Genomic DNA, 24,240 nt, shown 5'->3' on the forward strand with positions numbered 1-24,240 from the left:
GAGCACTGCTGTGCGTCTCAGACCATACCCAGTTTCATATAAAACAAGGCAGTGCAGAGAAAACATGCAAGAAGTGTATAATGGTGGAGGCATTAGCTTAAAAGGCCTGAGGGCTCGCTTTGACTGCAGCTTAACTACACAAAGACCTGGCTCATCCAGGGGATCAAATCCTTTTCCCTTCAACTAATTGGTGATAAAAATCGAGTCGCAAAACAGACTCGGTGTCTGATGAATCCAGTTCAAACGATCACTCAAGAGTACACGAGTCCCTTCTTTCTTTTGAGCTACACGTTTCAGTACCCTCCCTTGGTTCATCTTTGGAAACTGCAGTCTTTTCCCTATCTGCGAGTGTCACAGAGGGGCCGAGACTTCAAAACCCTTAAACGTTCCGACAGGCCGCGTAATTCCCCGCCATCCCTCCCGCCGGAGCGCCACGGAGCCCAGGCGTTCCCGACGCTGCTCCTGAGGGAGGGGCCCATGCTGCTGCCGTGGAAACAGGAGCTGTCCATGGTGGGCTTTCAACCCCCCCCCCTTCAGCCCATAATGCTGCCAGAATCTGGAGCATTCCATGCGCACTCCGAGCGGGGGTGGCACAAGGCCACGCTTCTGCTGACAAAGCAACTCATTTGGCTGCAGGGTCCTGGCTGTTTACTGTGTGTCCGGGTGGAGGCCAGGGGAAGGGGGAGGGGTAGGGACAGCGTGTCACCCCATTAACCCTCGCCTGCCCACCAGCTGCCACCAGCATAACCAACTTCATTCCCCTCCCAGGCCCCAACACGGAGGGCTGCAAGCATTATGCAAGTGGACAACAACCTCAACAAGCCATTTCAAACATTCCACACTCGTAAAGAACCGCTTCCGTTCAGAACGCAGAACAATTTCAAGCACTGTTTACCAGAGCTTTATTTTAGCCAGGGAGAACATCCATAATCCATAATATCCTTTAAATCCATAATCTCTCCGTTTTCAAGCAGGAGAATGAAAAAAGAAAATCAAGATGTAAAAAATGGAGTAAGATATTCACAGAATGTTTACAGAGAAACAAAAACCATGATGGTGCACAAATCAAAACCGAGAACTTAATTAGCTGAAAGTTAATAATCCATACTGAAGACACTGGAATTATATAAAGAAATCAAAAGATTGAGCCCACTGTGAAACTGGAAAGAGCTGTGTTTGTGTGTGCGCACAAGTATAAACATGAGCATTTCTACACCTGAGAACTACCCATTTTGATAATCCACACATCTTTACCTGGATGTGACACAAGGCCAGCTGTGACATTGCTAGCTAAAACCAGTATGCTTAAACTAATCTTCTCTACCCTATTCTTATACTTTTGCTTTTTTGGTTTCAATCCTTGGTTATCCATGTGGGGAGGTATCCAAGACCTCTCCTGGAAGATTATGTCCACCATTTTTTCGATGTTCTGCTCAAGAATGAAAGTTACAATAAAAGACAAAGAACCTGAAGGAACACAGAAGAGCTCTACGTCCGTCTCCAAGCCACCAGTCTTACCTGTGTGACCAGGGGCTCCAACAGTCTCTCCACAGTCAGGGTCCGAATCTCCAGACTTTTGGGGTCCCATTTTAGGAGGATGGGTGATGTTGCAGTTGTCATGATTTCTGAAGTGAAAGAGGAGAAAGAATACAGAGTGAAAGACCGAAAGATTTAAAAAATGAAGAATTCACAGCAGCAGGCACTTCAAAGGAAACCCTTTATTTTCCTGAACTCTTAAAAGAACTTTATGCTCTATAAAGTTGGTTTAAAAGAAGAATTAAAGACATCTCACCTAATGAGATACACTGAATGAGGTGCTTTATAGAACAATGAGATAAAATTTCTGTTTCTTTTTTTCTTCAATGTGATAGATTTTTTTGAAGAACGCTCAGTTCAATGACTCTGGTATGTGGGAAAGAGAATTCACCTTGACTGAAAACAGAGACAAATCTCTCCCAAGACAAGGCATTAATTCTCTTCTGCCAGCCATTGCTTTCACTGCTTTCATCTGTAGCAGTTCAAACTACTAACAAAACCTTTCCAGACATTCCAAAAAACATCAATAGCGCAAGTCTAAGCTATGTGGATGACAAATGGCCTTACTTCAAGGTAGCTTCACCCCAACTGAGGTGAGTCTCCAACAGAGGACCTGAGCCAAGGATCTGGTGAGATACCCTCAACATATCTACCCTTAAATACCACAAAGGTTCACCAAAAAGGCAAATTAGAAATTACCAGCCAAGCTATGGCATTGTTTAGTAAACTTGCAGGTAAAGCAGGTCCGTCAGCCTTCAGGACTAGGCAGATGGGACCTAAGGCAGCCATTATCAGCAAAAGGACCTACTGTTAGACTTGCCTGTTAACTAATCCCACCAACACACACGCGCATGCACGCACGCATCAGAAATCCCCCGCCAAAATCTTATTCCCTTCCTTTCATCATCTTACCTTCCGATCTCATATCTCCTACATCAGAACATAAGCAACCCCAATCTAAACCCATTACATGCAATGATTGGTCTTATGTCCTGTCATGTTTATCTATCTGTCTGTCTGTCTGTCTGTCCGTCCATCCATCTGCTGGGTTTTATAATATCTTGTCATGTATGTCAGTTCGTCCACCTGCTTGGTCTCATGTCTTGTCAAGTCTTTCTGTGCATTTTTTGTATTATGGTATTAGGGTAGATGAGTGGGTATGGAGAGGCTTCACCTAATGTAATGTATTTGCACTCGAAATGAAAAAATATTGATGACCTCTGAAGAAGAAGATGGTGGCGTCTTTAAAATAAATAAAAAATTAAAAAAAGAAGCAAAATGACCTACTGTATGACAGCAAAACTGGGGCCAAGCCTTTCATCTTCATTCATAACATATCCACCCTCTGCACTCATCATATCTGACTTAGGTTGAGGGAACAGGTTAACAGTAATTAACTGCACAGCTATGAACTCCTGTTGATTGTGAAGTTCCAGGCGGCCATATTGAGAGACTCACTGCCATTCATGTCACTTACCGATTCCCTTTAAGTATCCACGAGCACACTCTGACTCCTAAGCCTATGTGGGTATAAAGCATCTGCTATTTTAATATATGCAGGTGGCTCCCGCTATAGGCAAGCATCCCACTGAACTCATGAAGAGATGAGCCGTGAAATATTGCACTTAATTTTAACTTAGGCGTATAATAAATAGATTATATTTCTTAAAAGTAGCTGTGGTTGCAGAAAAAAACACTCAAGTTCTCTTTTGTGAAAGGTGAAATGAGAAGTGCGGCATTTTAAATAGAAATACTTCTCATGTTCCAAAAACAGATCTCTTGGAAGTAAACTGCACCTTCAGCTGTTCCAGGTCTTTCTTGAAGTAGGTTAGTGCACTGAGTAAAAGACAAGCAGCCAGGTAGCATAACCTTTCATTTCTCCTTTCAGTTCATTTATGAATGAAGAGTCTGCTCAGTAAATGTTTCCAACTGCATAGGTTTGACAGTGGTGGCGCAGTCCGTTTACCCAAATGCACAGTACAGGCCATTTTCCTAAAAAATATATTATTTAAAGGTACAATAGGTCATTTTGGATTTCTAATAGCAAAGACAGGAATAACAGCAACAAACACCTTCAAATCACAACACTCTTTATCCCTCCCCCTTCTCTGTAAATGCGCTGACGTTGAAACGCCATTGGCTATGTCAATTAGAACCAATGAGCTTGAATTATTGAACAGTTATACAATGTTTTGGTAGAGTCAGGCCGTCAACTGTATATTTTGAAACCCGAATTTAAGGACTATAAACATGTCAGTGAGCCGTTTTCAATGATAGGAAGGGATTTACAATGGTCGTGTAACAATGTTTTAACACAAAGATCTTACCTATTGTACCTTTAATGATTTAATAGCTTTGATGACATAACAGCCACATGCTTCAGGAAGAGCCCCAACACTTACAGCAACACCACTGAGACACATGGCTGGCAAGAGAAATCTTAACATGGCAGGATCATAATTACACAAACCCATTTACAGTCTCCAGGCAGGGGCAGAGATGATCAATTTCAACAAAGCATGTCCTTCCCGCTTATTTCAGAGTCTAATATTACAGAGGGTAGCCAAGTACTCCTACAGTATAGCAGGACACAGAAAACACTAGGGGCCAGATTTACTATAATCGGTGTCAAAATGGTTGAAAATGACTATTAGGATGTGAGATTCAGTGACTTTCCGTTAGATACACATCTGTCCATGATTTTGCATGTCTGGGATGGACACATTAAAACAGAGTACAGAGATTTTGTAAATCATATCAATTGTATTCCATCTACCATCCAACAAGGCTCGACAGTGCTCCCATTTTAGGAGCATTCGCTGCAGAAAATGTATGTGTGCTAACAGAATATATTTTAAAAATAATCAACTAATTCTGGGATTCATTAGCATGCCCCTAAATTTTCAATTTCAATTTTCAATTTAGTAGCATATGTGTTCCCTGATTAAATGTTTGTGTAGAGCCCTATTTATAAGCACACCACCTTTTTATGAGCACGGATTTTAAGAAGTCATCGAAAAGCAGGCAGCAATTTCTTAAGTGCTGACATAGCCTAGCTCAGGTTCTATTAGAGGTGTTTTAATAAGGAGTTCTCTATCCCAGTCTTGGCAGTAATCACAAGCACCAGGAAAGAACACAGAGGACAAGGGAAGTAAAAGAATAGGTCAGAAAAGGGCCTTTTCTCCAAGAAGGATCCACTTAATTAAGTGACCAGAAAATAGTGAAGCCAAACAGACCGGTTGCACAGGTCCTGCCCTCAGCCTGCATTATGTTGTGGGGAAGTTGTTTTTCTTCTATATGCCACTTAATATCATGCTATCTTTCCATTAAATCATTTTCTGGTTGTCGAATGTCACTCTAAACTTCTATGCTACAATATGGTGCTGTGAATCATGCCTTGCATGTTGTTTCCTAACCTGTAAATTAAACTCTTTTTTTGCCATTTTGTCATTGTCTGCTACTGGTTGATTCACATGAATTTTAGCACCTTAATATGGTCCATGTAAAAATGTATCATAAATGTTTCGGTATGTGAAAATATTTCGTATCGCAACCATTTCCATAGTTAATCTGGCCCTATATCTAAAGCTAGAGCCGTGAATAAATGACTAGCCTAAATCACACTTGGGAGCACCAAATCGCATTCGAAAATCTGCGAGACTTCCGGAGACTTCCGTGAGAGCTGGACCACTCGTCGCGCCCGTTTAACCTCACTCAGGCAGTCTTAATCCGGGGCTAATCCGGCCGACCCCGCCCAGCAGTCAGACGCACTCAGAGCGGTGGCTGAAACGCAGCGGTAGCAGTGGCTGAAGAAGACCACAGACACATCAGCCACGGCTGGATGGGCGTTCACCACGGAAACAAAAACATGACCTCAAACTAAGGTGAAGCACAGCTCACTCTTACCCATCATATTCATTTCATTTTGAATTTTTTCCCCTCAGTGGTAGAAAAGGTGGAGCATGTTGTCCAACGGACATCAAACTGCTCTACAGGGGAAGAAAATATAACAGGCGACCCATCTCTATAGAAAGAGAAACTCATCTGGCAGCATTGCTTAAAATGAGCTCCTGTCAACACTGCTTTAGGGAATGTGGTTTACCTTTTCTCATCTAACCACTTTACTCCCAAAATGACAAAATACAGCCAAGCCAACAGATATGAAAAGGTGCTGAAACGCAGAAAAATTATTCTGGTTTCATATTAAGGATGAGGGAGAGTATTGCTCAGTAAGGCCTTTGTGTGTCACCAGCCAGTAGCTTCTGTATTATTGTGGCGTTTGGGAGCTGGGTTTGTGTGGGGTTGATTTGATTGCAGAGGGAGGTGGGTACGGTTGCCATGGAAATGGCAAGCTAATCAGGTCTTCGGTGTGGCCAGCTGGTCTACATGCTTTTGTCTGGGAGATGTGGGGGGTGGGCCGGGTGGGGGGGAGTGAAAAATCTTTGAGTGTGCCTGGAAGGAAACCTAGCTCAACAGACCTTCTCAGGGAACAAGTTGTGCTCTATTCTTTGGACGGATGCAGCCCTCCGAAAGCAAATGCACGCACCTCAATCCAAAATTAACTGGCAAGCACTGACCGGACAATGAAAGGTCATTAAGCGCCATCATCCATCATCACATCAGTGCTAAACAAAGCGCTGAAAACCCTTTCATCTACAGGGACCGCTGCCCGAGGCTGCACTTCACTTCCCAACCAGTTCACCAAGTCAGTCATCTGGTTCTTTCTGGATCACAACCATCTGTTTATTTACACCACCTCTCACCATTTAGCTAAATATCTACACACTCCAAAATCTCTTCATCATTCATTTTCCATGACCAAAATACATCTGATCTAAAATGTGATCCATGTGTAAGATCAACTACATACACAATAATCCCCCGGGGTGGGAGAGCTATAAATAAGCTGCTGCTATCAATGGGTGGAAAATTGGCCTGTCGATATGATTGCTCGCGTGGGTCATGCTGCAAATCACTGCATTGAACAAGCAGCTAAAAGACCAGGACCCAGAACCTTCCTGTCCAATTTAGCCAGGCGGGCATCCATAACTTGAGCCCGGTGATGTAAGGGTCTCCATCCAGGCCCCGGGAGTTTGAGCAATAACAGACCCGGGGAGGGATGATCTCGTTACCGCGGAGTGAGTGAGCGTGACCATGCATCATCTCCTCGCCGAGAACCAATGATATCATCTTCTCATCAGCGGCCTGCCAGACTCCTCATCCTCTGACATTAGGATGTATGAACCTCTGGCCCAGGCTCCCTCTGCTCTCGTGGAGATTTGCAGAAGAACCATAGATCAATGTTCCTGGGAGAGGACTCGTCAGTCTACAAAAATATCAGTAAAACTAGATTTGTCCTTCCAGTACAACCAGTTTGTGTTTCCTTCACAACCATATAGAAACCTCTTCTTACCCACTCATAGTGGTTGATATCTACACAAACCAGGCACACGTAATGGAATTAGCTGGGCTCTGATGTCATTTGAAAGTATGATTTTCTTCCTCGGCGTGTGTTGTCTGGTGGAGACATGAGCCTCCAGCCAGTCTCACCAGCCGAACCCATGGGAGAAGTGTACTTACATGCGAAGGAGTGCGGGGTCAATTAGGCACGCTCCTGAGGGCTAAACTGGCCTAATTATTCTCCCCTAATTGGATGATCGGTTCAAACTGCCACAACAGAACAAATGCAACAACAGCCGCCCCCACCACCTCCAGAACACATGCACTTCTGTGTGATTAGCCTACTTGTGAAATTTTCTTTCTGGAGAATATTTCTTGTCCCATTTCTTCCCAGCACTGGTATAAAATACTGCAATAACCCATCTGAATATGTCAGTCATGCTCAGAAAATGTAAAGGAGCCATTATCGTTTTTGTACAGAGTATTACACACTATACAAACAACAGCAATAAGAATGTACATAAAATTAGCTATTCAACAGAGCCTAAATGGTAACAATGACGCCTGAAGCGTATTCTCTATGGAAAACAGAATTAGGCTGCCAACAGCAGATATATCACTGTTGACAGAGTTGACTCACACCAATTGCATGAACTGCAGACTCATCAGGAACTTCTACTTAGAGGAGAAATCCCTCTGTTATGATGAAGGCAAATAAGATGACCAGAGACAGCACAAACTCACCCCCCCCCCCCCCCCCCACCCCCACATACCAGCTCCCATAGGCTCTCCATTCAGTGCTGAAATGCTTCTCACATAATGTGCACTGACAGGCTGGAGCACATGGGAACATCTCTGCCCATCTGTGCTTTGGGTGACTGTAAAAACCTCCACAGAGGAGCTGTGGAGTGTCACCTCAAAAATGTGGATTCTCCATTGGGCGTGAAACGACCCTCAATCCCTTTTTTTTTTTTTTTCTCTAAGCAAGTGATTCTAAGCGAACAGAAGTAGTGTCTGTTCATAACAGTGGTCTGTGCGAGGGCGGTGAAGGTCAAGTGGTGACAATATTAGAGTATTGCCTGGCAGGTGCAGTGGTTTGTGTTCTGAACAGGAAAAAGCAAAGCCCTCTTCAAGCAGGCTTCATACGCTCGGTTTGAGTTCACAATTCAGTTTTGTTTTCCTAAAGCACTCAAAATGTTTGTGCTCAAAATATCTATGTACAAGTGTACAGGTTCAAAAGATAACCACAAACATACTTGCATACAAGCAAACAGACCTTCTAATGGAAGCCCAGGCCCAGAAAGCAATTACCTCATGTACATATATGAAAAAAGGAATAAAGGCACGCACGCAAGCACGCACGCACACACGCACGCACGCAAGCACGCACGCACACAATGAGGACTAATCTCGACAGAGGCAGGGGTTCCCACAGCTTTTGACTGAACAGCCGCTGTGCAGCACACCCACAGAAGCAGGTAATTTACTTGATGAAACTTTAATGAGGTGTTGTAATGCTGAAGTGTGCCCACAAAGGAGGAAGATGCACATATTTGGCAGAACGAGGCGTGCATATATCTCAGCAGCCCATACTTTACCTTAAAAAGAAAAGGAAATGTGCTGGGGTAAGATAACCCCTTTAGCAACTGCCCGATGACAATACTTCATTTCTGAAAATGCTCGGCAGTGCCATCCCAAATCAGCCTGGTGGGTGGGCTGAGAGCAGCAGAAGGCCTCTGGGCTAAAAGATGAATGTTATTGTGCTGACCTTCTTTAGCTTTGGAGGTAAGGAGCTCACACCGCGCGCGCACTGTTCCTTTACCGATCACCGCGCTTCGAGACCTCATGTCGGCAGCCAGCAAATAATAAAAATACAAACACACAAAACGCCCCCGCTCCAAACAACCGTCCGTAAATTCACGAGACCCGTAACGAAAATGGGCGCTTCTGTTGAGCCTGGCTCCCCGGAGCAGCGGCTCTAAGCCTATCAGAGATCCGCCTGACCTCCTTTGTCCACGCGCCGTCGCCTGCCCTCAATTCCCGCACCTTAGCGGCGCTAAGCTAGGACATCGCTCTGGGAATCAAACCGCCGGAGGATTTCCTTTACGCGCTTCCCGGCGGAACGGATTACGCATGAGGTTAAAAATGATTGGAGGGGGCAGTTATGCAAACAGCGTGTTGTTTCTTTAACGGCGCGCGACAGAGCCCTCGTTCACGCTGACGCGAAGCTGACCGTGGCTTCCATCCATTCACACGAGGGGTGAAATTGCACAGCTCAGAATAGCCGTGTAGCAGCGTCAGATTCAGCGAGGTTATGTTAAGAGCGTAAATCTGACTGAAAGTGAGGGCGGGAGAGAGGCAGTGAATTAGCAGTAATATGACTGCTACCGCAAGCTCACTAAGACACAAATCTTTCCAAAAGCAAAGCAGTCTTGTTATTTTTTTATGGAAATCAGATTTCAAACCGATGTGCGAATAAGTGCTCATTACTTGATTATTGGGCGTTTATTCTCTGCTGCCCCTGAAATGATATACTGTAGCTACGACAAGCACTGGATGGAGTGCTTGACAAGAAAATGGCTTTAATTACTGCCAACAACTGCTACAGTAGGAAAGCATCATCCCTGCCCAGGTGTGCGATTGTTGTGCAGACTGATGTAATTATTCCTGTCTTTCTGTCTTTTGTGTGTGTGTGTGTGTGTGCGTACGAGTACGAGTTGCAAATACGAGTCATGTTGAGGAAGCAGTGCGAGAGCTCCCAGGTTTAAAATGAGAGCCGACGGCCAGCGGTCAGAGTATACACAAGTTTACAGCTTCTCTCGCTCTCTCTCGTTCTCTCGTTCTCTCGCTCTCTCGCTCTCTCCATCTCTCCGCTCGGAGCAGAGCTGCAGTGACAGAGCCCAGGAACTCACTGCATCAGGACCCGACCGCATCAGCCCCAGAAATCTGCATTTTAAATCCTTTCAAATGGGATGAAAACAAAACTTGGCTCGTGTCCCAGAGCTGCAGGATACAGGAAGATAAGGCAAGTGAATATTAACCCCTTAAGGTTCTATCACAAATTTTAATCACAAATATGTGATTAAAATGTTCTTACCTGACCATTCTAAGGGTGATGTCGCAATCACTACTGGTATTTCTAGAACACTGACTTAGAATTGAAGAAAAAAAGGGTTGGGGTGGAATCTTTCTCCATTTACATTTTCATCTCACCTGATCCTTTGATAGCACTGCGACTGTCCCATTTGCAGGGGGGATTTTAAAACAATTCTCCAGACACCGGTGCTGATGATCGCATTACAGATGAAAAATGTGCAATGCTCTTCAGATGCTTTTGCTACATACTACAAACAAGGTAGAGAAGCTTAACTGTGCGGTAGATTCTGCCTCACAGTGCTGATCCTGGATCAGTTTCCAATTACTGCAGTAACTGGCTGAGATTAAGTTTAGAGCAGCCAGATGTGATTCTGGTTCAGTTGCAGAGGGAGGAGGGGGAAGCGTGCAAGCGCACCATGCCTTGTTTTCTAACCACTGTTCCCTCCAGAGAGCGTTCCACAATGATCAGGCCAATCTTCAGGGACTCTGCAGGCAACAGAACATATTACCATCTCTCTCTGTCTACTGCCACTGATAATGACTTCAGAATGAACCTTGTCCAGACAAGACTGATGCCATGAGGACAACAATTAACAACTTAAAACTTCATTAACCCTTTGAACAGTAGATTCTTTGGATTTGGAGCACTACTGCTTTCAATTACCAGTAGTGATTGTTACATCTACATTAGGATGTTCAGTCAAGAACAGCACTGTGATGCAGTGAACAGCACTTCTGACATCAGGAAGGTCCTGTCTGGAATTTTCATGTTCTCCCCGTGCCCTTGTGAGTTTCCTCTGGCTACTCTGGTTTCCTCCTCACACCTTAAGGAGTTAAACACATTTAACCTTCATACTGCATACATCTGAAGAGCTTCACAGGTCCCTGTGTGGGCCAGCAATGAGCGTGTGCACTGTCAAAAAAACAGAAATTCACCTGAAAGCCAAACCCAAAGACACCAAACCCCGCAAAGGATCCGTCCCCTTCCAGAGACCCAGCCCGATAAGAGGGCCTCAGCCTCTCTCACACCTTGCATTAATCTTGCCGCTGCCCTTGCTCTGGTTGATTTATTGCCCTCTTATTATAGCAGCGGGCCCAGGACAGACGTGGGATATTTACTCACCTGTGGCTTTTAAAGTTGCTGAGCGTAGACACTGCTATCTCTGACACACAGAGCACTTTCCCATCTGTGCTTCAACTTCACACTTCCTGCGCCCAACAACGGATCACTTCCAGGTTAGAGAGGCAGATAAAGGGCAGCTTACACCTGGGACTTTTGCTTTTAGATTTGATAGCCAAAATGGCTATTTTATAAATGCATGATGGTATAATAAGAATACAGCAGTCCACTCAAAGTGATTGGCAGCAACAAAAAGAAAAAGAACAAAAAAAGTTGAACCGAAATATAATAAAAGAACAACATATTTGTAGAGAAAAAGACCTGGACCTAAGCCAACATCAACAGAACAGGCCACCCTTACATTTTAAAGTCTTGGGCCAAAACAGAACATATTCTGCCACTGAATAGGTTCCTGGCACACAGTGAAAACCTCTCATGACCTCAGAGGGACCTCAATAGTTCAAGAGTTCAGTGAGGTAATCTGGCTCACGCAATGCCCTGAGAGTGAATTGAACTCAAAGCCTGAATTCTAAGCCAACCCTCTGCGAGATAACCAACATGAGGAAGTCAGGATTAAGGTGTGCCCTCATTTTCAATACTGTGAACTTGCTTAGCTACAGCAGAGATGCAACCTTGTCAATAACTGCCCAAAAAGGTTCAAACATATCCCCATGCTACCACAATATGAGAGACAAAGGCAAATGGCAGCCAGGGGGAGGGGTCAACTGAGAACACATGTCTGACACCCTGGGTGAATTCAGAATATTTGAATAGATGAGTGGGGCCTTCATATCCAACTGCACTATTAATGAATCAATATCCAATTCCACCTCAAAACCGGCTCATATTTTGAAAATTCCGGAGTGCCTCCTGAGAAACAAGGCTTCAGTTACTGCTCACAAATGACAAACAAAAAGCAGACAGTTGGACTAGCTCAAAGAAAATGTTGATGAATCCATGATGATTATAAGCTAATTGTGCTTAGTGGAGAACAACAGTGGTCCACAACCGTACCAGCACAATGAGTCTCTCGCCACATTCAGATTGGACAACATGACATTCTCTGCATCAGTTATTATACAGTGTAAGTGCGGAGGCACACTGTACCATTAAATAATGACAAGAAGCATTCATGGTGAGGACTGTTAGCACAATGGCACGGTTGCATTTCTCAATCTGCTTCAATTAAAAGGCCATCTCGGCCTTTTCTCGGTAGATTCCTACTATAATATGTAGCTAAGGCTAAGGTATTAATGGACATAAGACTTCACAATATATATATATGTATATGTCATATTCTCTTCCCTCTACTCGGTCCAGTAATTGTTTCCTCAGAAACGTAGTATATTAAAAACGCTGCTTCACTTGATGCTATGTGCCAGGTTGGTGTGGATTAACCCGACCACAGCAATTGAGGTTAATACCTTTACCGGGATCAAGACTCTGCCAGAAGGCCATGATCACATTTCAGGGCTTTTGACACACAGGTCCACCGTGAATGCCGAAGGGCAAGCGCACCTAGCGGTAGACTGCTCCTGGGGAGAGGGAGGCTCTTGTTGTCACATGCAGGAGTTCAGTAAACAGATTCCACTGCTTCTAATTATGTCATGCCAGTCCTCTCTCACACAGTGCGTTCTGGGAGATGCTGTTTGTAGATGAAGAGCATGCCATTATTTTCCCTTTCTTTGAGCTTTCCTCCTGTCAGAGCGGACCTCATGGGACTGGAGGAGTGGGGGTGTGTGCGGAGCGGAGACATTACCCATGTGATGCTCTTAAGCGAGGCAGCCCATTCCTCCGAAAATCCCAACAGATCCCGAGCTCCGTTTCACTCATCCAAACGAAAGGCACTTCTGTCTGCTCCCAGGAGATAACGCTCCAGAAATGATTCACCCTTGACACATCAGATATATTGAACATGCTTTCTAAATCGCTGGCATACAGCCATGCGTGCAGTCAGCAATGAAAAGAGCTGTGAATTCCAGCCTGGCTTACACCAACTCCAGTAAAACAGGCTTTTTTTACTTTACCGTGGTGAGCAATGGCTAAAATATCCCCTCTCTTTTCTTGGGTTCAATACACTGCACAGGGAAAGTGAGGAAATTCAGCACTGATGCGGAAATTAAAGGTGAAGCACAATTACCGCCTTCCCTCCTTCTGCATAATGATTTTCCCCGCAGGCTGAAAGCTCTGTTTCAGTATTAAACAGTATTCTTATTATCAAATCTAAAGCGGATTAAGACGACGCCCTCTTCCCACTTTCATGGGCCTGCTGAAGAAGACCTCCGCAACTTGTCCTTAAGAGACCGCGGTTCCGGAAATGACCGTAAAGTACAGCTCAGCGCGTTTGCGATGCGCAGACTGCGAGTGAGGAAGAGACGGCTGCTTCTCTTCTTTAACGCTGTTCCAATGGCACATCGAGAGAGAGAGTGGAGATCTCTCTAAGGCTCAGCCAGCTGACGCCCCATCCTCTTGGGCTGGCTTCAGTAACACAGGACCAGGCTGCTGATCAAAGCCCCGGAGAACTTTCCGGAAGCCCAGCAGTGGCTCGCACCCAGAAACATGCGGCATATCCGGGATGAAGGAGTACACGACTGCAGCGGCCTTTTATGGCCGGTGTCTAACCTGCGGCAATGCCTTCAGGTGTCTTCGTGGGAGCAGGGCATCAGCTGACACAGGACACCACTCTGACACACACCAGAAAAAAACCCTTCTCAGCAAGCCCTGGCCCCTCTGCGAAGACTGCCGTCAGTTATGTAGGCTGTAACATTGACCTGCTTGCTGAGAACATGAATGACTGCTCAAAAACACCGCACCTCGGTGCTTAGCGATATTTTGTTGTACACTGGGTACCCTCGAACATCCTTGTAATGTTTAACAGGTACATTCAGGTTAAAAATCTACCAGCAATAGTCTCCTTGCCAGCTGCCAGCCTCCACTGTAAAAATGAAGTTTGCTGACTACACACTAACTGGGAATTCAGTCAAGAAATCACAGCCTTGGAGAAACTTTTTGGATCACCTGCTACAAATTGGACCAACTTATTTGAAGAATTTCAGCAGTAGCATAAGTCAGGAATGGACATTTTGTTTTTGAAAATATCCTGAACTTCTCTCTGGAACGAGTAACCTCATCAGCAGCAGACATGGCCAAGTTCCTCATTTAATATTATGCTTATGGTCCAAAAATGCACTACAATTTTAAAATGAGTGATCAGTTAAAAAAAGATTAGCTCTATTTCTTTGATGGTATTAAAAGCACTGAGAAGGCTTGAGGGTTAATATCTGTCTCATCAAGTACTAGAAATTCCTTGGATCAGGCAACCAAGCCTAACCCTAAAGCAGGTTAAGTATTTAGAGTTTTCCATTAACATATAAGCTTATCAATTTAATAAAATGGCAGTATCCTTTCAAAACAATCACAAATTATTCTTAAATATTTTGTCATGTATTTCTACTTCATAGTGGAGTTCACTCGTTAGCAAATGTTAGCCTAATACCGATTGTGTTAACTGCATGTGACTTATTATCATTTAAATTATTAGAATCACCCACTTAAACAATTAAGCCTAGGGTATTTGCTCATTTAAATATTCTTAGACCATTGAAAGCTTTTCTGTGTGGTCTGAGACAGCTACAGGTCAGAAGGTCAGTTCAGTCTTGTTATTTTGTCGGTAAGGGCACTTTTCTGAATGAGGTAGAACAAACCTCAGGGTAATTAAAGAAGGAGAGAACAACAGGCCTTAAAACAAAAACAACAAAGCAAGAATGTCAAGAGATAATTGGAATGGAAGTGTTAGCTTATCTGAATTATTACAGTTTAGATCCGCACAGCCGTAAAACTGGGGAGCAGGTTCATTACCGGATTTGATTTTGCTGTAGAAGTACACAGCAAGCGTAAAATATCCTTCTGTTGGAAGATAGCCGTGCCTCCCAGTGCTATTTGTGCCCTTACGATGGAATAATGTATGTGACTGCTGAAGGTAATTCTACAATAATATGGATATTAGGCAACCTGGTCACAGGAAGGTATTTCAGTGTACCTCCTCTATACTGCTATCTGTTAACAAATGATCTGCCACAGATATTTTTTACAGCATCTCATTAAAAAATAAACTCGTAAAGGCCGTTAGAACCTAATTACTTTCTGCAGAAATTATATTTTTAGCACATTTATCAACTTTAAACCAATAGCGTTCTTTAAAGCTGACAAGAAAGACAACCACATTTAACTAGCGCAAAAGATAGTGTCTGGGCTTAATTATAGAAAAGAGCCGAGAGCTGAATGCGGGAGAGGCCTGCTGTGGTTATGTGGGTGGCTGGCAGATCATGTTATCAACCTGCAACTCCATGAGTGAGCCAGAAGCCAAACGTACCCCAGTCACTGAAATGATGACAGTTAAGACTGCATGTATTCACAGTGGCCTATTCACACTATGTCCTACAGACTAATACATTAGGGAGCACTCCCTACTTTACTCTCAATATTTATTCAGTGTTTATATAACCAACAACCAGTCGATTAAATTACAGCTACATTACATGGAGTGTAAAAACCACATGTAAACATTCAGGAGCAGCCAACATGGTCTACTTCTGGCACTGTGAGTCAACTCCAGATCCAGGCAGACGTTAAACAAGTTTTAGGCATACAGAACCTAGTTCCTGCTTTGGGGACTTGTATTTCTGATATATACAGTAAGCACCACAATTCATTGGATAGTCACACTTTGATATTTTGGTTCTGTATTCTAGAAATGATGGCACCTTTTGTACCTGACCCGCTCCATTTTAAGGTACTACAAGTATTTCTTGCATTGGCTTCACAGATGTGTTCCGTTAGGCAAGTGTATTAATTTGTGTCAGTAGTGAATGCAGAAGAGAGCTGTTTATGTTTAGTCTTGATTCTAGACTTTGCAATTGCCTTTGGGGATTGTCGCTGGGGTGTAACAACATGAGGAAGACAGCAGTGTCAATGCAAATGAAGCTGGCTGTCATAAGGCTCAGAAATTAAACTCATTCAGGAACATTGCCAAAACCCTGGGCATGCCCAAGTCAACAGTTTGGTTCAATATTAACGGTGTCAAATAACCCTGTAGACCGAGGAAGACCACTGCAGTGGATGGCCAGAGAATATTCTCTATGGTGCCCCCTGACAACAGCCCAACAGATCAAAAACAATCTCCTGGGTGCAGGTGTATCAAAGTCTACCATATGTAGAAGACTATACCAGCAGGACTACAGAGGGTAGACTACAAGAGTCAAAGCACTGATAAGCCTCAAGAACAGAAAGGTGAGATTAGTTTGCCAAAAAGCACCTAAAAGAGCCCAAAGAGTTCTGGAACAAAGTCTTGTGGACAGATGAGACAAAGATTAACAGAGTGATGGAAAGAGGAAAGCTTGGAGAAAAAAGGAAATGCCCATGATCCGATGCATACCACCTCATCCGTAAAACATGGAGGTGTTATGGCTTGCGCCTGTTTAGCTGCTAGTGGAATGGGCTTGCTTTGCTTCATCAATGATGTGACTGCAGACAGAAGTACAACAATGAAGTCTACAGAAATATTATCTGCTCAGATAAAACCAAATGCCTCCAAAGTCATTGGACAACACTTCATCGTGCAACAAAAGAATGACCCGAATATCCGATATGGATGAAAATACCCTCAAATTAAAGCTGACAGTCTGCACATCAACCTCATTGTCATTGTATCCTTTCAAATTCAAAGTGCTAGAGTAGAGAACCAAAATAACAAAAAAAGTGTCACTGTCCAATGAATTATGGTTCTCACTGTAGGTTATTGTGAGCCCTTCTTTATCAAAATTTTAATTAGTTTTAATTTATATAAAATGGTGATAAACCACCGAAGCCAATTCAAAAATATTTGAGTGTTGCTGAAACTGCACGCAATTACTGAGCAAAACCATAAATCTCAGACAGTCCTCCGCGCCGTCTGGCAATATTTGCACTGAGAGCGGATTGTCCTCCCTGGAAATGGTGTTTATTATGCTCATCAGAAGCCAGGTCAGTGGGCTTTCCAGAGGTAGATGATTCATTTTAAATACACAGAAAAATAAAAAGACCTCTGCACAACTGGCATGCTGTTTACGAGGCTTGGAGGAAATACATTTAATGGGGGCAAGAAATATTTGCAGTGTAGAATTTGTCGACCACTCCACGGATGAGCCGATATAAAAATGTCAATAGAATGAGAGAGCTGCTCAGGGCTCATATTCCATATCGTTACCATGTGTAAAAACGTGCTCATAACAATGTATAGGAACAGCCATCATCCTGACAGAGGAAACTGCAGCTCATCCCGTTCACATTCACACACAGAAACACGCTGCTGGTTAACAATGAAATCCCACTAACAAAAACAAGGCCGTCTAAATTCACAAAGCTTTTGGTAGCAAGAAATTAGATACAAAATTGACCTTCCCAGCAGCTTGTCGCTTGAAGAAATGAATGAGTGTTCTCCTGCACTACTTTTGCAATATATTATAGAGGCAGCGTGCAATTCCATTCATGTCCTATTAATACACTTGTACCATGTAATGTTAAGTCATACATCACAGATACATCTTGTTATGTATCATGACAGCTCCACTGCCGTAAGCCAGCGAAAAGTAAGTTCAGTTTACAGCCATCCAAGTCTTTACGAAAATATCAACACAGATGATATCAATTCAAAAATCTATTTCAAGATTGGGTCTATACTCCATATCATACAGTACAACATGACCCATTTGCGCCTTGTTATGTGTGCTTTTTGTTTACCAGACCAATATAGGATTCCAATGTACAGTAAAATTTGTTTAATCCACTCAAAAATAAGTTATATGAAGCTAAGAAGTAAATATACTCTGAGATATTACCTCACAAGTTTAGTATGTACACATTATATGTCATTTGTTCTTTTCTCGTCTGTTAGGCTACTGTATGTTGTTTTACTATTCAGTGTTACGGAACAGCCGCATAAATCCAACACAATCACCTAATCAAAGCTCAAAATGTTTTCAATGATGGCCCAGAAACGGCATCTTTAGTCATTTCAAAAAATGATTTTCACAGAAACGATTGTAACGGCAGGGGGAAACCTGCTTCACACGTTTTAAACACACTTTCCTTTGGACTGCCTGGCATAGCGGAGTAGAAGCCTGGAACTCGTGTTCTGAAGCGAAATAATTTTAAAAAGCAGCGAGGCTTCTGAAGGAGGGGAGAAAAAAGACTCACACCTTCTGTGCATTGCAGAAAGGTGTGGGTGTGAGATCCATTTCGGGGCCTGTACACTATTTACAGCAACACATAATGAGCGTGTACAGGACGCTGACACCCAGAGGCCATGTTTCACAGCAGAGAGACTCAGAGGCGGGGCGGGTGCCAGGCTTGCCTCTCGCACTGCCTCAAATGGACTGCGCGCAGCACAGAACCCAAAATGTGGAAATCAGCAGGCAGTAGGGTCAGGAAGGGGCCTGCACTGAGAGCAGCTTCACATTCATAAACCTTTCAGACTCACCCCCCGACAAAGCTGCAGCTACAAAGCAGTGCTGTTAGGGAAGAGCTTAGGGACAGCAGGACATCATAACTCAGTGTGCTTAAGACTCTTTGTTATCGGGATAGAATGATATACAGAGCACGGTAAGACAAGACTTAATATAATGGTGATTAGATTTTTATATTTCATGCATTCATTATCCTAACCCGCTTATCCTGAACAGGGTCACAGGGGGGCTGGAGCCTATCCCCGCATACATTGGGCCAAAGGCAGGAATACACCCTGGACAGGTCGCCAGTCCATCGCAGGGCACACACACCATTCACTCACACACTCATACCTACAGGCAATTTACACTCTCCAATCAGCCTGACCTGCATGTCTTTGGACTGTGGGAGGAAACTGGAGTACCTGGAGGAAACCTACGCAAACACGGGGAGAACATGCAAACTCCACACAGAGAGGCCCTGGCTGACCGGGATTCGAACCCAGGACCTCCTTGCAGTGCTACCCACGGCACCATCCGTGCCGCCGATTTTTATATTTACTCCATATATTTTGTACAGGCCTCAAAACATTTGCCAAAAAAATGTTTGTTCTCCATTTTCAGGCATTTATAACAAGCTTGCTTGTTATAAATGAGCAGGACTGTGCAATCACCACATGAGCCTGAGGTACATTCGCCGTAGGCCGTTAGATGCGAGAGGCCTGCAGTAAAAGCCAAACTGAAAGTAAGAAGCCAAAGTTCTGCTGTTAAACTGATGCTGGTACATTATCCATGTAACTACATCCCTCTAAAGCTGCTCAAGCCTTATAAAGACCTGAGAATGTCGTCCATATTGGCTGAGACTCCTCTGCTAGGTGCTCTGTTCTCCTGAGCGGCTAGTGGTAAAATGTCATTACTGCAGTCGCTGATAATTAATTCGGTCACTGAACGGACAGTCTCACTTGTCAGCTTCATGATGTGACAGATAAGCGCACTTACGGGACAATGTTTTAGCAATCACATGCGTGCTTGTGTCTGTTAGTTCGTCAGCAGTCAGATAAAGTTGTTTGACCCAGCCGTATGATAAAGATGTTTTACTTCAGAGTTGATTAAGCAGGAACAAGAAGAATATGTCCATGGCCGGAGCGATAGAGAATGTGCCAAGTGCAAAGTTGACGTAAAACGCAGAGTACATGTACTTTGAGGTGTTTTACTTTTTTTTCTGATTTATTCTGCTGCTGTAGCAGGTTATACATGTTATGTGTTCAGAGATGCATACCACTGAATGTGTGGTTATTTGCCGCTGTCACCTTCCTGCCAGCTTTCACCAGTCTGGCCCTTCTCCACTGACCTCTCTCATTAGCAAGGCGTTTTTGCCTGCAGAATTGCTGCTCACTGGACTAGATGAAAACACCTTAGATATCTCCTCACAGGCATGAATTGACTAGCCTATATCAAGATCAAGCAATGCTGGAGCTCCATGTCACCTTTCATTACCTGAATGGGGTGTTGAATAAGCGGCCTTACAGGAACAAAGACATTTGGAGAAACTCAGGGAGTTATAGGTTTTTGGTTGCTTCTCAGCCTGACCAGCTGCGGCAATGGCTAAAACAGGCTGGATAAAGCAGGGGAGGCATCTTTAACAGCCCACAGCATGGATGTCGACCAAGAAAACCATGGCTGACAGAGGGCCATCAGCAGGAGCTAGGCGGTGGGAAGGAGTGCGTCAGCCGGCCGTCTACCACCAGGGTTCCACAAGCACTTCTACCGCGTTTCTGTCTCTTAGGAGACGACCTGGACCCTCGCCTGACTGTCAGTCTGAGGTGGGCGGAAATCCTGACTGATTGGGTCTGCTGTCCTTGGTTATGCCTCTATCTGTACTGCTCGATATGACCTCCCATATCAGGCCTGTCGGCTTGTTTTCTCCATTTATTTATCTTTAAACTTGAGGTCATCACTGCATATATTGCCATGCAGCAATTTCACTGCAAATGGTTCTGACAGATAAATTGTTTTAATATAAAGGATTGTACAGCTCTGTACTGTTCGGCAGCAATTGCTGTTCTGTGGGATGCATTTCCCTGTGGATATGAGAAGTGCTCTGTAAAAACTCCAACCCCCAGTGGAGTCATAACAGCCAAAGATGCATCCAAACACAAATCAGTCTTTGTGAGGTGCACAGCAGGGCTGACATCACCCATTTCTCCACAGATGTACAAAACTTTGGTTTTGCCGGTTTTTGCATCGTTTTCTGTTAAACATTACTTTTCCCAATTACGGCTTGTAGGGGGAATAGAGCTCCGTCAGTGGGCAGTGGAGTGGATTTCTAAAAGCGGCTTAGGGGTCGTAGCAGTCCCCAGAGGAAGTGGGCATGCGCGGTGGATATAAGTGTAGACTGGAGCCTGCCAGGCTAATAAAGTTGTAGATGAGCCATACGCTCCCGTCTGGTGTAGGCCCGGAGCAAAGGAGACCAACTGTTCCCTCGAGGACAGACAATGGGAGACACAGCAGATGTTGGAGGCACCAGGGTGATTCAGTATAGAACGTGCCATGCAATATTTCAAGCGCCAAATAAAATTAAAGCGGTCCAACATGGAATTCAGTAATTTTAACATCTGTGGTCTTACTGAATAGTGATACTTCTGGATCCAGAAAAGGAATGGTACAGGTTTTCGAAATCCCCGTAGCATCCGGACAAGATTCTAAACTCGTCGATGTAGCGCACAGTCCAAATAAATGCTTGTTTATTTTGTCGATCTTTACAAATGCCTTTTCATTGGCATTAGAAATATGTTGTGGCGAGGATCCTGCATGCTCCTCACCACGAGGGACAGTTCAGCCCTATAGGTTTGTGCAGCAGTCTGGACTACTGTTTAAACTCATGGCAGTCAAACTTACTTGCAAAAACAAAAGTTCACTTAAGGGTCAATACACAATAACATTGCATTAGCAATGCACATTGTAATATTAGCTCCAGTACACAGCTGATTTTCATCTGCTGTCCCTTGGCATATCTAACAAATGGATTGCAGGGTAGATGAGAAACTAATCTAATGTTCATTCGATAGTACCACTAATGATTGTAAATATCTGCCTTCGATAATGATTTTAATTTAACTGAATCACATTTGATTAAAAGTTCAAAGCAGCAGCAATGCACTAAATATAGCCTATATTTGTTTCTATTCTGAAGTTTTCCACTTCAGGATGATACCGAAAATGTGTAAAGGCATGGTTACTGTAAGTATAGCTTACGTCAGACATGGTACAGCTTTCAGACTACCATCCATGCACTTTAGCAGAGAAGCAGGCTGAAAATGTGTTTCTGTTGCCTCCACAGGAGGCCCGGTATCACTGGGCTAGAAATGCAGATGCTTCTGAATTCCTGCAATCTGCATACACAAAAATGGAATTACACTAAGTGTTTTCTGAAAACCTGCAATTTGCGCCGGGATGACGGATGGGGTGTCATTTTCACTTGTAAAGAACGCTGTCCGTATGATTCAGTGAATCTGGGAAATGTTCTTACGTCGATTTGGCTTGCGAGCAGCGGAAGCCCTGCGCTGAGCCTCGAAGCATTAAGACTAACGGGCCTTGAAAATGTAGAGGGAGGCGAAAAAATACGGCAAGACGGAGAGTCGTTTAGCGGCCAGCAGTAGCACTGAACCACGACAAGAGGCTGCTTCTTTCATGCTTATCTTCACCGACTTAAAAACTGTAAATATCACCGTAACAAAACTGGGGAAAATGCTGAGGGAAAATGAGATTCTGGGGAAGCGCAGTTGCCTACTGCTGATAAACCTGCACGTTCTGAATGTCATGCTGTAGCTTTGGGGGACTAATTTAACGGAATATTCTGTTGCGGAGAGAAGCTCTGAGGCTCTGCGGAAGCCAAAGTAGATTAAAGTTAAAAAGGCCATGTTCTTCATAAGTGAGCTTAAGACATGCAGGAACACTGCAGCGACTATGGCGGGCCCTGCTGTCACATTACGAACATGAAGTACTAAAGCACTTTCCATTACCTACCTTAGAGCTGAGGAACCTATGTAAGAACACTGGAAGGTAGGGTGTTTTTTGTTTGTTGGTTATATATTTTTTGTTTTATTTCTGACGCAATTAGTTGGCAATGGCAAGATGAGGACTCCTGCCAAATAGTGGAGTTTACGATACCTGCTGATTTAGTCCTGTTACTGCCAGACAATACTTAAGTACAAAATGAAGTGTGGGGAAAATACCCCCCTGATAAAAACCGCCTTGTTAAATGTAATTGCCAACCCATAATGCAACTGGAAGCAAACCCAAAACACTAGGAGGTGAGAATCCTGCTGCTCATGTGAACTGCTTATTTAACCATTTCAAAATAAATTATCCAGCCTTTCTAGCATTAATAATGCTGTAGTATTATGACATACTGTATTCCACAACGCTACAAGACTAGCATTATATGAAAGAACATGGACTGGTCACTAGACAACTTGGTATGAAACAGCAGTGTACTTCTTAACAAAAATAACATTTCAGTAGGAGCCACCACAGGGGGCCCTAAAAATCCATGCTTGTCATAAATGTTGCCAAACTGCCCATTTAAAAAGAGACTGATAGGCAAAGGGGGGGAAGTTCTGAGGATGAAACCACTGCATAGAAATAGAGCCAAGAGATTTAATGGCAATTCTTGCGATGATCGATGCCACAACACTGGAAAAGTTGGGTAGTTTAAAAGGAAATTGTTGGGTCTAAAGGGGTATATAACTTAGAGCCAGAGACCAATAGTGCAGTCCTATTGTCCCATCAAACGAGAGGCTAAAAAACCCACGACAGCCACACCTAATTTTTGAGAACTTAATCAAACTGCTTCACAGCATGCATATTGTCAGACAACAGTACCCACTATGTGAGAACAGATTTGTACAATTAGTAGTTCTTGGTATGAGTCCAATCTAAGTCCTTGGAGGTACGATAAGCAAGGAGCAAGGGTAAGACCTTAAATGCTAAATGTACTAATGCTGCACTTGATCATTTCCAGAGCCCATACCCTGAGCCATGGCTTGAACTCCAATGCTGTAGGTCTGACTGCCCGGTGGGGTGCTGCAGTTGTATCCTTGAACAAGGTTCTCAACCCAGATTGATTCAGTACATATCCAGCTGTGTACATGGATTGTATGTAAAGAATATAATCTGCGCTGTTAAGGATAAGACAGTCTGGTAAATGCCTAAAATGTACCGTAAAATGCATAATAGAGCATGGCCTTTCTAAAGATGTACCACAAGCACCCCAACCTGACCAGCTATCACAATGAAAACATACATTCATCATTTAGCCAATTCTCTGTACTATATGTAAACGTGATAAGCTAGTCCAACTATGTTCTTCTAACCTATGACTCTGAATCTCTGCTAAGGGCAAATCAATTTGTACTGGGGTAATAAACATGCGTCAGGAGACTGGTGTATATCCTATCACAGGTGTTACGTCTCACTCAGCCAGCTCTACCTTCACAAAAAAGGAAAAAAGGAAAGCAAAGAGTGAAATCTGAACCTGAAAACAGCAGATAGTAGATACTCTGGGAAAGAAAGAGTTGCTGATGTAAGGGAGCAGTCCTCATAATT

At 43.7% G+C, this 24,240-nt stretch overlaps 1 protein-coding gene across 2 annotated transcripts in view; it reads right to left on the reverse strand.

Moving 5' to 3' along the window:
* The window catches only part of ctnna2 (catenin (cadherin-associated protein), alpha 2), a 390,077-nt gene that overhangs the window by 357,989 nt on the left and 7,848 nt on the right, over positions 1 to 24,240 (reverse strand). For both annotated transcript variants that reach the window (XM_061245031.1, XM_061245032.1), the window contains exon 2: positions 1,519 to 1,625. In XM_061245031.1, the coding sequence (XP_061101015.1) occupies positions 1,519 to 1,620 (102 nt within the window). In that variant the 5' untranslated portion in view covers positions 1,621 to 1,625. The remainder of the gene's footprint in view (positions 1 to 1,518; positions 1,626 to 24,240) is intronic.

This window comes from Conger conger, chromosome 6, assembly GCF_963514075.1.
Source record: "Conger conger chromosome 6, fConCon1.1, whole genome shotgun sequence".
Lineage (NCBI taxonomy): Eukaryota > Metazoa > Chordata > Actinopteri > Anguilliformes > Congridae > Conger > Conger conger.